This window comes from Aspergillus aculeatinus (assembly GCF_003184765.1).
Source record: "Aspergillus aculeatinus CBS 121060 unplaced genomic scaffold BO66scaffold_58, whole genome shotgun sequence".
NCBI classification, from domain to species: domain Eukaryota; kingdom Fungi; phylum Ascomycota; class Eurotiomycetes; order Eurotiales; family Aspergillaceae; genus Aspergillus; species Aspergillus aculeatinus.
In genome coordinates, this window is record NW_020291527.1 from 27776 (window position 1) to 42548 (window position 14773).

The 14773-nt window shown below is 52.8% G+C and overlaps 6 protein-coding genes across 6 annotated transcripts; 5 read left to right on the forward strand and 1 right to left on the reverse strand.

The window, feature by feature from the left end:
• Positions 1 to 2094: 2094 nt before the first annotated feature.
• Positions 2095 to 3557, forward strand: dprB (the record flags this gene model as incomplete). The annotated part of the gene is made up of 2 exons (XM_025648153.1): positions 2095 to 2239; positions 2298 to 3557. 2 exons carry the CDS (start codon positions 2095 to 2097, stop codon positions 3257 to 3259), a joined length of 1107 nt encoding a protein of 368 aa, XP_025499561.1. The 3' UTR covers positions 3260 to 3557.
• A 170-nt stretch (positions 3558 to 3727) lies between these two features.
• On the forward strand, positions 3728 to 4189 carry BO66DRAFT_196180 (uncharacterized protein). Its single transcript, XM_025642492.1, has one exon. It carries the CDS (start codon positions 3765 to 3767, stop codon positions 3996 to 3998), a length of 234 nt encoding a protein of 77 aa, XP_025499562.1. The 5' UTR covers positions 3728 to 3764; the 3' UTR covers positions 3999 to 4189.
• Positions 4190 to 4698: 509 nt separating this feature from the next.
• Positions 4699 to 7074, reverse strand: BO66DRAFT_196233 (FHA domain protein). Its single transcript, XM_025642493.1, has 3 exons — positions 5800 to 7074; positions 5645 to 5741; positions 4699 to 5592 (listed from the first exon to the last, which is right to left on the reverse strand). The coding sequence occupies exons 1-3, from the start codon at positions 6891 to 6893 to the stop codon at positions 4975 to 4977; spliced, it is 1809 nt and encodes a 602-aa protein (XP_025499563.1). The 5' UTR covers positions 6894 to 7074; the 3' UTR covers positions 4699 to 4974.
• Positions 7075 to 10208: 3134 nt separating this feature from the next.
• vac8 (protein anchor VAC8) lies at positions 10209 to 12247 on the forward strand (the record flags this gene model as incomplete). The annotated part of the gene is made up of 6 exons (XM_025651451.1): positions 10209 to 10382; positions 10448 to 10574; positions 10639 to 10752; positions 10805 to 11050; positions 11105 to 11854; positions 11916 to 12247. The coding sequence occupies 6 exons, from the start codon at positions 10209 to 10211 to the stop codon at positions 12245 to 12247; spliced, it is 1743 nt and encodes a 580-aa protein (XP_025499564.1).
• Positions 12248 to 12767: 520 nt separating this feature from the next.
• Positions 12768 to 13758, forward strand: BO66DRAFT_196236 (exosome non-catalytic core subunit CSL4). Its single transcript, XM_025642494.1, has one exon. The coding sequence runs from the start codon at positions 12880 to 12882 to the stop codon at positions 13651 to 13653; it is 774 nt and encodes a 257-aa protein (XP_025499565.1). The 5' UTR covers positions 12768 to 12879; the 3' UTR covers positions 13654 to 13758.
• On the forward strand, positions 13759 to 14266 carry BO66DRAFT_196237 (uncharacterized protein). Its single transcript, XM_025642495.1, has one exon. It carries the CDS (start codon positions 13864 to 13866, stop codon positions 14233 to 14235), a length of 372 nt encoding a protein of 123 aa, XP_025499566.1. The 5' UTR covers positions 13759 to 13863; the 3' UTR covers positions 14236 to 14266.
• Positions 14267 to 14773: the final 507 nt, after the last annotated feature.

Consider the following 14773-nt stretch of genomic DNA (forward strand, 5'->3'; position numbering starts at 1 on the left):
GGTAGGTATTTGCTGGGCTCTGTTTTCGTTGGCCGTGATCAGTTCGGGATTATCGGGCGTTGAGAGACAGATGATCGCAGGAAGCAACAAGCATACCAGACTTCGCGGTTCCGTTTGGCTTAGGAGCCACCCATCAGGTTTTCGAGCTCCCTAGGATTGGCAGATCCCGGTCTAAACTGGTCGGAGTATACCCTTCGCCATCGTGTTCCGGATATCCTAGGGAGCCATGTCACACTTGAAGACGCATGTCTCTATTCAGTCGTGCTGGTGGCTGGGAGCGAGCTCGAGATGAGCGTTGAACAAGATCTCGCTGGTTTCAAAGTGATTTGCCTGATTGATGTTCAAGCCTTTGGCGTTGGATGTTTCATGTGTTGTCCTGTGATACATACTTCTGAAAGCGTTTGTCGAGGCATCCCAAGATGCGGTGAGTGGACTTTGGCGAACACTTCTGGTTGAACATGCGAGAACACAAAGAAGAAGAGACGAAAGAAGACAAAGGCGAGGGAAAAGAACCAAGGAAGAATCGAAGAGAGTCTGTAGGGCATTTACATGACGAGCCCTGGTGCCTTGAATCCATCTCTGCAGCTCTGGCCTAGGCAATTTGCTGTTAAAGGCCTGCTGTGAACATCTTTGTTGGCGGAGTTGGATCTGTCCTTCTTGGGGATCTGCATGGAGGATGTTGTGTGTCTAGATTGAACATGTGTGACTACAACCAGCAGTAGAAGTCGAATGAATAGTGTCCTCTCAACCAGGACAATGAAGCTTCTGATTGCGCTTCCTGCCAGAAGTCCCAGTTGAGGTAATCGGTCAAAGTGAGAAGTAACACATGGTTCATCAATTGCCGTCCAGTCCGCCTTTGGACCACCATGATGAGATCTCGTCACTTTCCTGAGTGGTTTGATGATCTTGCATCATGCTGCCAACGAGGGAAACTGGCTGTCGTTGGGTCAGAGCAATCAGTGATGTAAGCAGGCAAGGTGATGACTATGGGATGCCTGTAGGACATGAATTCATGATCGACAAGTGTATTGTACATACTCGTTATGTAGTCAAGGGATAACTTATAATTAGAATTGCTTGTGGTTTGATGAAGATCTTCAGGATGACCTATGGTTCCGTGGTGAAGGCTCGGAGAGTGGCCGTTGAGGGAGGGTCGGACGGACTGCCAGGGAATGACTAAGCCTTCCTCCAGGCTGGATGGAGCTGAGCCAGAGACGCCTTGCCTGATTTAGATTTCCAGATGAAGCTTGTACGGATCGGGGAAGGGGCAATGGAGCGGCTTCCCGCAGCATCAGCCAATCAGTGTGTGCCCCCCGCAAATGCCAGACCTCTCGCACCAATCACCAGACTCAATAAATACGCCGCCGACATCAAGGGCCGGCTGGGCTGAAGTCATGATCGGCGATGCGCAACCGGCTTTTTGATGGCCAGCCCTGCCTTACTACTAGTACTAGTACTAGTTATACTCATACTACGAGTACGTAGTGAGAATTGACCTTTTGGTCCCTTACTATGCTAACCTTGAAGCTGCCAGGTGCTGTCTCCTACGCACCCTACCTAGTTTAAGCTGTCCCTGCCCCACACGTAATTGCTCCAGATTCCCAGACGTATGGTGCCCAGACCAGATACTCCATCTCGACTGGACAGACGGATACCCCCTCCCCCCTTTCCCGCGGCGGGTCGAGGCTTGCCTGAAGTGTAGACATGCAAAACTGCCTGGCGTCGACCAGAACCTGCCGATCTAGGGCTGACCATCGATTAGCACATCACGACGTCATGTCCTCGCCGGCCTCGGGTGAATTCACAAGTCAAACAAACAGTTGTACCAAGGCTCGATTCGTAAAGGTGGTGCGTGGTATTCACCAGCCTAACTTACTAACTACGTAGCCTTACGTCATATGTCCTGTCCACTTCGTTTCTCCCCCCCAGGCAACAAGCTATATAATCCTCCCAAATTCAGCTCCAATCCATCTCCAGAACATCTTCAATTAGCTAACTATCACAACAAACACCACAACGAAAGCAACATCCAACAAACACCAACCACATTCCTCTACATCACTTCTCTACATCTATCAACTGAAATCATCCATCATGTCGAACATCATCCACAAGGTCAAGGACGTGGTCACCGGTCACCACCACGAGAACAAGACCGAGAACACTTCCTCCGACAACCACGGTCCTCACAACTCCAAGATGGCCAACAAGCTGGATCCTCGCGTCGACAGTGATGCTGGTAAGTAGACAGCAAAGCTTTTCGGAGAAAGACTTCCTGCTAACATGCCATTCTCAAGACAACCGTGCTCGCCACGAGGCCATGGGCGGTGCCCAGGGCCCTCACGAGTCCAACATGGCCAACAAGGCTGACCCTCGCGTCGACTCTGACCGTGACCACCGCGCTCACCCCACTTCCACTACCACCGGAGCCGGCTACGGTGGCAGCACCACTGCTGGTGGCTACAGCGGCAGCACCAACGCTGGTCCTCACAGCTCCAACATGGCTAACAAGGCCGACCCCCGTGTTGACTCTGACCGCGACAACCGTGCACGCCACGAAGCCCTGGGCGGAGCTCAGGGCCCTCACTCCTCCAGTATGGCCAACAAGATGGACCCTCGCGTCGACTCTGACCGTGACCACCGCGCTCACCCCACTTCCACTACCACCGGAGCCGGCTACGGTGGCAGCACCACTGCTGGTGGCTACAGCGGCAGCACCAACGCTGGTCCTCACAGCTCCAACATGGCTAACAAGGCCGACCCCCGTGTTGACTCTGACCGCGACAACCGTGCACGCCACGAAGCCCTCGGCGGCGCCCAGGGCCCCCACTCTTCCAGCATGGCCAACAAGATGGACCCCCGCGTCGACTCGGACCGTGACAACCGTGCTGCTCACCACCACTCCACCACTTCGACCGGCGCTGCCTACGGCGGAGCCCCCACCGGTCCCGGCGCCTACGGGTCCTCCACCGGTGCCGCAGGCTACGGTGCCGGCCCGACCACCTCCACCACCACCACCGGCTTCGGCGGCGGCAGCACCAACGCCGGCCCTCACAGCTCCAACATGATGAACAAGGCCGACCCTCGCATAGACTCCGACCTCGACAACCGCGCCCGTCACCAGGGTATGGCCAGCAGCAGCTACAACACCGGAGCCACCGCCGGCCCCCACCGCTCTGACATGGCCAACAAGATGGATCCCCGCGTGGACTCCGACTTGGACAACCGTGGCACCCTTGGTACTCAGCGTGGGTTCTAAGTTGGTCCAGCAAGAGAGACACTTAGAGAGATGCAAAGACCTAAAGAAGAGGAAATGTTGGGGAAAAGTTGAAGAAATCGCTTTATCTCTCGGTCCCTTCATTTGTCTTCTCACCTAATGATGCTGTTATGACCCGTTGATATGCCTGCCTACGTGCGCTTGCTTTTGTGACCCCCTTGTCGCTCTTGTTTGATACCAAGCAAGTTTAATGATGCTCCCTCTGTTTCTCTTTCCTTACCATGTACTTTACCAAGATTGATATGCTATCAACTGAATGAACTATCCAAGATACAAAAAATAAGGTTTTGTTTCGTTCGTAGTAGTTTCATCGACGGAGTTCTAAGTAAGTGGTTCTGAATCATCTCCGAATAAGCCCGAACCCACACCCTTGGTAAATGGTAAATAAGGTAGATATTACTAGGCAGGTATTAGACGCCACGCCCCCTTCCCCCTCCCCCTCCCCGTCCTCTCGCCCATCGCAAATTCCAAGATTCCAGGATACTGGATGTGGTATGTATGCATGATTTCATCCCCCTCAAACCCTAGTCGTATTCAATATGGCATGCAATACAGGTTGAAATCAGGTAGGTGGGGTTTAGGGTTCACGCAACAGCTTATTAACCTCCCCCCCCCGCCTCCTACTCGTATTATTCATTGCTGCGTGGCATTGCTCCTGTCGCGAGCAGAGTGGAGTTCACTGATCCTGATCGTGCTGTCTGGACTGATGCTTCCTTTTTAATAGTGAAGGGTGGAGGGGTGGGGTGGAGAGGAACTGAGCGCGGGGATGCACAGACCAAAGGTCACACACACTTATCAATACTCAATGTCTCCCTCCGTAAGCAGGTCCTGTAGAATAGATGCAGAGATCGAAACTCAAGACAGAACGTCAAGTTATACGGGAACTTGGGGAATGAAGTACTGTACTGTGCTGTGCTGTGGATGGCTAGGATTCAGGAGTTGGTGGGTGGTGTGGCATTTTGCGGGTAAAGGTAAGACCTGCGGTTCGGTTAGTCCACCAGGCGACTGGCGCCCTTTTCTTGCATATGTCTTTAGATCGGGACTGGGTGGGCCATGGGTAGATGCATCATGCGCGTCAGAGAGATTATCTCGCTCCTCTGCAGATGAACGGGTGAAACTGGTTCTTTGTTGGGGTGACTGAGACATGTTACGCAGACTTTGTGCGGCCTACCAACACACCTTATTTCAACGATGAGTGGAAGATGAACTCAATATGCAGGCGTTTCAACTACCGGACGAGTATGTATGTACACTTTCACCATGAACACCCACACAAATTAGAGGAATTAGAGAGACAACAAATGATCCGGCTCCGGGTAATCCTTCTGAATGCACGTGGTCTTCGAGACTTGGAGCGAAGCAAGATAGCTCGATCATCGGCCGTTCCAGAGGATACCGTTCTCAAGGTCGGATTGGAAAAGTAAAAGAAAGGGTTGCTTCAGAATGGGTATAAGTCATATCAACGGGGTGGACCGCAATGCTCGATGCTTAGGCTGAAAAGAAGAGAAAAACATGATGGACGATGATGATGAGAACGACGAGGATGACAGTGGCTTGAACGGAAATGCAAACGGAAAATGAAAGAGCGCGACAGCTGCGATAATGGCCGTGATCACAACAAATGCAAATTTCGCTAGAGCAAAGGGTTCGCTCAATGCAGAACAAATCCCCCGAAACGCAGCGTGGCGGGAATTAGGCTAGGGCATTGCAGCCCGGCCGTCGAGGGCCAACGGGCCCGAATCATTCAACGGCGTCAGAGGGTTCTCGTCCGACGACTCAGAGCGCACGGGCGTTTCAGCACGCAATTGAGCCGGGCGAGTTTGAGCGGACGAGGGCGACTGGGTCAACGACTGCCAGCCGGGAACTTCATTGTTGGCATTGGACGGGACAGAATCAGGATTCGATGTAGGCGCCCGCGGCTGGGAGGAATTATCATCCGACGCATCTAAATCTTGAAGCCGCATATTCTCAATATTGGCGGCTAGTCCTGCCTCGACGGGAAGTCGAGTCTCGGGGTGACGCTCATCACCAGAAGACCGCGAGGGTTGTGTGATAGCGTTGGGGTCCGGTTGAGGGGTATGTGTCTCCGACCGAGCGGGTTCCAGGGCGTCGGGCTTATCTTCCGCAGAAGCGGATTTCGATTCCTCTTGCTCCTCAAAGTCGTTGGTATCGTCTACTTCCGCACTTAAATCGGTGTAGGCACGGCAGTTGGGGCATTGGAACATGGGATAGTCGGGTGTATGGATCAGGCGGCTGACACATTTGTAGTGCCAGACGTGGGCACACGCGGCCATGAAGAGGCACTGGTAAGGGCGCTTCAAACCTTGTTAGCGATGGCAATTCCAGATGAAGACGTTGATAACCTACTAGAACAGATCCCAGGCAGATGGAGCATTCTCGACATCCAGAGTAATCCGCGGCGTCCCCCTTTCCAAGATTCTTGATAAGATTTTCGGTGTTTTTGCTATTTCTCCGTCAGCTTCACTCGAATCACATGGGTCACTCTAAGCATCTTCACATACTTGAATTCATTGGGCTGCTGCTGCCAGGACCGATTGCATTCGATCCGTATGCGGACACAGCGAAAGATCATTTCCTCGCCACCGCGGAAGTCAATCCCCAACTGCACAATATCCCCATCCTTGATGGTATAAAGTCGGGAGGCGATGTTCGGCTGGCTCAGTCGCATGTGGTTGAGAAAGGTGCCGGACGAACTGCCGACATCCTTGACATGCCACTGTCCGTTCAGATACATGAACTCGCAGTGTTTGCGACTCACGACCTTTGACTTGAACCCGACAGGGGCATCGGAAGGCTCTGTGGGGTTGGCCACGGGCGTGCCATCCCGCTCCGAGTATCGCCCAACACGAATAACACAACTATCGGATGGTAATGTGCGAGAGATTGGGATGAAAGGCAATGAAGGGCGGCTGCTGGCGTGCGAGTCTTGGTGGGGAAAGAAACGGATGGTGGCTTTTTGTTTCGGTCGCGGGGACGAAGTACACGGGCTTTCGGACACGACTGGATCGGGACTCTCAAGGATGTTCCCTGCGCTCGACACCTCCCCGTTAGGCCTCGCCTCGACGGCCTGTGATGAACCTCGGGGTCGCGCCATGATTTCCTGTGTCTGGTTCCCAGTGGCAGTGGCCGTCTCGTTGCGAAGAGGGGGGTTGGACGATTCTGTAGGGGATGGCTGGGAGCGCAAGTCGAGCTCGAGGCCACGGTAGCTGGGGGAAAAAACCGAGCTATAGCGGGCGAACGTGGACTGATATTCACTTTCGGGACATGGGGCCCGGGTGGTTGTCCCCACTGTCGAGGTCGAAGAATCGGGTCCGGTGGAGGCGGCTGAAAACCAAGAAACTCGACTACCGAGAGTATGACGACGCGAAACCCGCTGGCTGTTGGTGGACGAGGAGGAAGAGGAGGCGACACTGGGTTGCTGTTGTTGTTGTGGTTGTTGAGGAGGGGAAGAAAAATGGAGTTGAGTGTAGGCACGCAGTTGACTAAGGCGACGGAGAGGACGTAAACGAGAGTCGGAGGAGGGAAGAGGAGAGGGAGAGGAGGGGAGGAGGTTGGAGGAGGGAGAGGCGGAGGCGGAAACGGAAACAGAAGACATTGGAGAGGGGGGGTGGTGGTTTTAGTAACAAAAGGTGGTGGTCACGGATTTCTTGTTGGTCGGGCTGGGCTGCACTGGGTCCGGCGGGAGGACTGACAAGATAGTAATAATCATTCAATCATTTAATCAATCACCAGTCCGAAAGAAGAGAAACGAGCATGTGTGCGTGTGTGCGTGTGTGTGTATGCAGTATATATATGTTTGTTCCAAGAAACAAAGCGAACAACAACAGCAACAACAAAGCACAGTTATCAATGGCAATGAACAAGAGATCCTCCCGATCGATCCCTGGGCATTGGATGGAGCGGCCAAAACTGGATCTCGTGCGATCAGCGCGACAGCCCTAAATTGGGATCTTCTGCGCCAGTCAGTGGTTCCGATCGGTTCGGTGAATGAATGCGCTTCTCGAAGATGATATCTATGCTCCAATGCGACACGCGGAAGAGCGCAAGGAAAGGGAGGGGAAGGAGGAGAAAGAAAGAGAGAGAGAGAGAGAGAGAGAGCGCGAGCGAGAGAGAAGGAGAGAAAAGAAAGTCAGGAGAGCGAGAACAGACAAGGAGAAGAACAAGAACAGGACCAGAACCGGGCAATAATGAATGATTGATTAAATGATTGAATGAAACTGGAATGCCGGAAAGAGATGGCCACCATGCGAGTCAAATGGTAAGATCGACTGCCAGTGGGGCGAGTGGAATGTAGACTATGGACTATGGGCTAATGTGTACGGGCGCAGAGAGGTGAGAGGCAGGGAGAGGAAGACGATGAAGATGAAATAGATTCATCGCACCATTTGGATGAGTTTCAACCCCTCTCTTCATCCCGTCCTAGAAGATCCATGGAACTTAGTACCTACTTCGTACACTGACTGCTCTGGGTTCGCCAACCCAAGAACTACTCGCTGCTACTCGAGTAAGTTGACTACTTCTTACCTCACTCCTGAAGTTCAAAGGACCACCCAAAGGACCATCTGTTCGGAGGATTTCCCCTTGGACGCGTCAATGGATACCTTAGTTCCTGCACACCCAGCAAAGATCCACCGATTGAATCCTCAAACATTGCCCAACGGAGTATTTCCATGGGCTCCATTTCTTTGGGTGAGAACCACTGAATCCGAAAGAAAGTCTTGGCCTTGACCGCCACAGCTCGCTTCATTCCTACCAGGCACGGATGCGGCAAGCCACGCAGGGAGAAGCTACGAGTTATCAGTGGAGGTGGTGAAGTGATAGACGTCTGATTACAGCAGTGGCCCAGAATCTCAGGCTGGATTAGCTTTGCGGGGGAGGAACTGAGCGCAAGCTACCTGCCTCTGCTTGTTCGCCTCTCGGTCCGGTCACGGGCGCGGCCCTCCATGTGATGCAGCCATCGGCCGGGATCGTCTCACGTGGAAGCGCAGCACACGCCTGTCCATTGGCGATCATCGAGGGTCGCGCGGGGGGTGGACTGGCATCCCTCTGGCTGGTGCTGGGAGACATCCTTAGTGGGGTTGATTACCGTGGAGGGTAGACAGAGTATCAACTAGATGGAGACGACAAACCGGGGTGGCTTGGTCGGTTGATCACCTCGACAGCTGCGTCCCGTCTATCTCGTTGAGACCATCCAATAGTTCAGACGTTTTTAGGCATGGGAATAAACAATGCAATGCGAGACATATATGAGTGCGCGCCCCGCTGGTATGAGAGCAAGCGTCTCGGCTGCAACCACCCGAACAATATATATATGTGATGATGGGGGCACCAGCTGGGTCATCCACCATCTGTCTGGTGATTGATCATGTTGCAACCCTTCGGGTGAACTCAGGTTGCTGTATAGAACTTCACCGTCTGAACATCGTGCGAAATAGGTTTCACCGCAACTCGGACTAGTCGAGCTGGTCGACCGCGAAGAATGTCAACCCAAGACCAGTGGCGCAATTGGCCCTGGGTACTGGGTAGTAGTGATCATGGAGTGAACCGTTAGCTTCCGAGGTGGAACCGGGGCAAAGCTGTCCCCATGATAACGAGGGAATCGGTGAAGGACGAGGAGGGTTCGATTGGTTCGCTTGAAGGAAGAGGACGTTTTCGCCGCGCATAGAATTGGTAGAGACTTTGACTATCACTTAGTGAACCATAAGAGCCATAATAAGGGTGGTTTTGAATTGAGTTGCGATTAAAAGATCAACCCAGCAAGAAGCGGTGGGAGAAGGAAGGAAGACAGAAAGAAAGAAAGAAAGAAGAGATGACGAGATGACGATGACGGAGAGAGGGAAAGATAAACAATAGTCAGACCCTGCTATAACAAAGTCACAAAGTAGTACGTAATTCGGTCTCCGTAGAAGTTGGGGAACCTGGAACTTGAAATCGTCTGGTCAATTGGATGGATATATTCATGGATATAATCATGGATAGTGCAGTATCATTGCAGTTGCAGGTGGTTGTTACTGAGTACTCCGTACTCTGTACTGAGTAATACTTGTAGACTGATTGTAAAGCCGACCGGTGGAGCTTTCTCAGACTGGCAGATGATGGAGTGCGCACTGCGTACTCTTGCCTGCTTACTGTAATTGCCTGCTTGCTTTGCTTTGCTTAGCTTCCTACCAACCTCCACTATCGTAATGTAACTACCACACAGTACTCCGTACCTTAGCTAGTCACCTACTGCTAACTTACAACTGCTGCTCCTCCTCCTCTCTTTCCCTTCCCCATTCCCAAAGCTCTCTCTCTCTCTCTCCCTCCCCCAACTCCCTTCTCCCCCCTCCCCATTTCTCTCCCTCTCCTCATCCCCCCTCCCTCTTCTCTTCGATCATTGAATCCGATCTTCTCCCTCACCATCCTCTTGACTGATCGGGCCACTTTTCCATGTCCGTATAAAAGCGACCGCTGGACTAGTAGGGAACATAGGGATAGGGACAAAGAAACTTGGACACTTCTGCTCTCTCATCAACCTCCCCATCCGCCGCTTTCTCTATCTAAAAGCGGTGCTCACTAACCGAACTTGACCATCCATCCTGCCGCCTCGCAATCTCCCAGCCGCTAGTATCAGCAGAGCCTCCCCCCCCGGCCCCTTCTTTGTTGTTCTATCGCCCATTCGATCCTTCCTCCTTCATCCTATCGATCCCCGATCGTGAATCTCTATTGCGAGCTATTCTTGTCCATACAAGTATACCGCCTTGTTCGTGCTTGATGCAACAAGGAAAGCAACAAGGAAGCAAGAATACCCAGACGAGTGGCTCTCCCTCAGTCTACGATCGTACTTAGGCGTCCTATCGCCATTTGTCGTCCTTGAAGTCATTGCTTGCGGGGCCTCTTCCTGGTCCTGCGGGCTTCTACAACTAAAGACATGAGTGGAATTACGAGCGCTTGTTTGTCCTGCTTATCGACAGTGGACCGTTGGTGCCATATCTCGGCATGCCTCGGTCCGATCGGTGGTCGCTCTAGGGATGGGATTTATGAATCCACTTTGGCAGACAATGAACGCGAAGCAGTCTCTGACTTACTGCAGTTTCTCGATGCGGTAAGCTCCGTCCTCTCTCACGCCGTCAACTTATCTCTGGGGGATCACTCACACATGTACGGCAGCAACAACGTCAAGAGATCGATTTCTTCAATGGCGAGCCTCTTCGGGCTTTGAGCACTTTGGTGTATTCCGACAATGTAGAACTTCAGCGAAGTGCAAGTTTGACCTTTGCTGAGGTCACAGAGCGAGGTACGTACGACGCGCATAGAACTGATTACGGCAAGGAGCTGACGGCTGAGTTACCCGATCATAGATGTACGCGAAGTCGATCGGGACACTCTCGAGCCTATCCTTTTCTTACTGCAGAGCTCCGACATCGAAGTGCAACGGGCGGCCAGTGCAGCACTGGGAAACTTGGCTGTGAACGGTAGGCCCTTCCCTTCCCTTCCTCAACAATCGCGGTTGCTGATTCGGTCCAGCGGAGAACAAGGTCTCGATCGTCGCGTTGGGAGGTCTGGCTCCTCTAATACGGCAGATGATGTCCCCTAATGTCGAGGTCCAATGTAATGCGGTTGGTTGTATCACGAACCTGGCTACCCATGAGGATAACAAGGCGAAAATTGCCCGCTCCGGCGCATTGGGCCCATTGATCCGGCTGGCGAAATCGAAGGACATGCGAGTACAGCGTAATGCGACTGGCGCGCTGCTGAATATGACACACTCGGGTCAGACACCTCACTACAACAGCGACAGCCCAACCTCGCTAACAGAATGCGCAGATGACAACCGACAACAACTCGTCAACGCAGGCGCCATTCCTGTTCTGGTCCAATTGCTATCCTCCTCCGATGTTGATGTACAATATTACTGCACTACTGCCTTGAGCAATATCGCCGTCGACTCGTCGAACCGCAAGCGACTAGCGCAGACCGAGTCTCGATTGGTCCAGTCGCTTGTGCATCTCATGGATTCCTCGACACCAAAGGTCCAATGCCAAGCTGCTCTGGCACTGCGCAACCTGGCTTCTGATGAAAAATACCAGCTTGAGATTGTGCGCGCGAAGGGACTTTCGCCGCTTTTACGACTCTTGCAGTCCTCTTACCTGCCCCTGATCCTCTCCGCCGTCGCATGCATTCGCAACATCTCCATACACCCCCTCAACGAATCTCCCATCATCGACGCGGGATTCCTCAAACCTCTGGTCGATCTGCTCGGCTCGACCGACAATGAGGAGATACAATGTCACGCCATCTCGACGCTGCGGAATTTGGCGGCAAGCTCTGACCGTAACAAGGAGCTCGTCCTTCAGGCTGGAGCGGTTCAAAAGTGCAAGGACTTGGTTCTTCGTGTCCCTCTTAGCGTACAATCTGAGATGACGGCTGCGATCGCTGTGCTGGCCCTCAGCGACGAATTGAAGCCTCATCTTCTGAACCTTGGCGTCTTTGATGTTTTGATCCCTCTCACCGAGTCGGAGAGCATTGAGGTGCAAGGAAACAGTGCCGCAGCCCTGGGCAATCTCTCATCCAAAGGTATGTGAGCCGCTAGCCTACGGGCCTCATCATACGGATTATGTAGACTGACGTGCGATAGTGGGAGATTATTCGATTTTCGTGCGCGACTGGGCGGATCCTAACGGTGGCATTCACGGCTACCTGAGCCGGTTTCTGGCAAGCGGCGACCCGACATTCCAGCACATCGCTATCTGGACTTTGCTACAACTTCTCGAATCTGATGACCAGAGATTGATCGGGTACATTGCCAAATCGGATGATATTGTTCAGATGGTCAAGTCGATCTCTGATAAGAACATCGAATCTGACGAAGAAGATGCAGATGAGGGTGAAGGCGAGGTCATTGCGCTGGCACGGCGATGCCTCGAGTTCCTGGGGAGTGGTCACAAGCAGACCCTTGTAGAAGGCTAATTTAATTTCGTCTTTTCGAGCGCTGACGCCGGTTTTCGAAGCTCACTACTTCTGTCTTCTTTTTTCTACCTGATAATCATTCGATTCTTCCCCGTGTCTTCTGTCTTACCTACTATACCTTGAGTGTCCCTGTTATGTGGATGTTTTGCTACAATGACCTATATCTGTCACAGGTGTTAAGCGAGCATATGATTCGGTGTCACTTATCTATTATTTTATCATGTCAGCGAGCATTAGGTGTGAGTGATGAAACTGATTTGTTTTTGTTGGGAAATGTGACCTGCAGTTGCTCCTGGGTCACATACGAGTCATCTGCGACTAACGCTGTATTTACTATGTACTTAAGAGCAGATCTCGATCGTATCATTTATCCACAGTTGATTTGTTTAGCTTTTTATCATTAACGATCTTGGAGCGATGATGTCATGTGTGAATGCTCGTATCTTCCTGTGTTTGTTCTGTATGTCCATCCATAGCTGAGCGGGGAAAGAGTTTCTCCCGTCCGGAGCTCCGCCAAACTGAAAAAAGTAGTCAAGCTCTGCGGCGGTTCATCATTCCACTCCTGCCGAACAACACATAGCCTCCCCTTCTACCATTCATTCTTCAGCTGCATCAGTTGCTTCTCGGTCCGAATGGCGAGCACACTACCAACTTTGGCCATTCCAGGCCAGCGCCTGGCCCCTGTGAGCTCTTACGCCGCGGGCCCCGGTACTCATGTGCAGAATGCGAACATCTACGCCTCAATCGCCGGTCCCGTTCTCGTCAACCCCGCCAGCTCCAAAACCGCCAAGTCCACCCTGAGCGTTTCTCGCAGCCCCCTCCGCAAAGCTGCTCCTGCTGCCTCTCCGTCCGCACCAAAGTCCACCGCTCCTGGCCCCTCCAAACCACGGTACAACACCCTCCCCGCCGTCGACTCGATTGTGCTCGCGCGCGTGACGCGCGTGCAGAAGCGACAGGCCACGGTCTCCATCCTCGTCGTGCTCGACGAGTCAGCCAGCAACAATAAGTCGGGGCCGCAGCCCACCACCACGACGACAACCCCCACCGGCGGTTCCTCGGACAACGACAACATCGAAGCGATCCTCTCCTCTGCCGCCAATCCGGAGAACCACAGCAACTCGGATGAGCTGCGGTTCCAGGCGCTCATCCGCAAGGAGGACGTCCGGGCCGTCGAGAAGGACCGCGTGGTCATGGACGAGATGTTCCGCGTGGGCGACATCGTGCGCGGAACCGTGATCTCCCTGGGCGACCAGAGCTTCTATTACCTCACGACGGCGCGCAACGACCTCGGGGTGGTGATGGCGCGCAGCGAGGCGGGCAATATGATGTTCCCTGTTAGTTGGAAGGAGATGCGGGATCCTGTCACGGGAGCTGCGGAGCTGAGGAAGGTTGCGCGGCCTTTTTGAGGCTCCTGCGTGATTGTTTGACGATGATTATGATTATGATAATGATGAAGTCGATGGAGTGGTGGATGGCTGGATGGGGTGGGACTGCGACAAAGGGACGCTCGGCTTGGCTGAGTCTTGAGCTTTCTGGGTGCAGGTGCACCAAGCCCGTCTGTCTGTCCGCATTTCATCTTGTCTTGTCTTGTCTTGCCTTCCGGAATAGTCCCATGAATGAGTCCGCCTCAAACCATACCAACTCCTCTTCCCGAGGGTTCGGCTACCGGCTACAGTACAGCGCTTTGCTGGTCTCAGCTGGGGGTGGAAACTCCTGGAACTGGGGGATGCCTCTTGTTTCGCGTGAGCATGGCTGGGGGCTGGTTATGTGACATGGATGGGAAAGTTTGTTCGAGAAGGAAGTCTCTAGTCGCAGGCACAATCACTCTATTCCTGCTGGCATGCGGACTCCCGGTGTCCGGACCTGCACAACGTGCTCCAGGCTGGCGGTTTGCGCCGTCTCAAGCTTGTTACGCAACACCGGTATCGTTGAGACTGGTGTCGCAGGGACTTGGAATGTCATTGCTGGCACTCTCGAGCGGCGGGTAGGATGGGCAGGAATCCACACGACTGTACATATGGCAGTGCACCTTGCACCAAGCGACTCCGCTCAGGGCAAGTCCAAACCTGGTGGAATCGAGGCTTCTTGCATTAGGATTGAATCTAGAATAGAGTATATCTGAATCAATCGAAGTTTTAGCCGCTCTTCCCGTTTTTGCGGAGATAGATACCATTCGTTTATCATTAATTCGATATTCTGATGCTTGGGGAATTGACACTAAAGTTGATGATGGTTTCAGCACGCACTTTTTGCTTCACTGGATTACTGAGTAGAATAGAACTATCTGCCATTCGGACACTAGAAATCAAAGCACTGATCGATGACGTGCACATATCAGCAGTATACAAGACCTCCTAGGGCAGCGTAGCGCTCTCCCATCTTTATATTCCAAGCTTCTGTTGGCATGATTACGCCAACCACCGAGCGACCCGATCGTATCATACTATTTGAACAACAACAACAACACAAAGCACCAACCCTTAAAGACACTCTCATTTCTAAAACTATACACAGCAACCCCCCCCC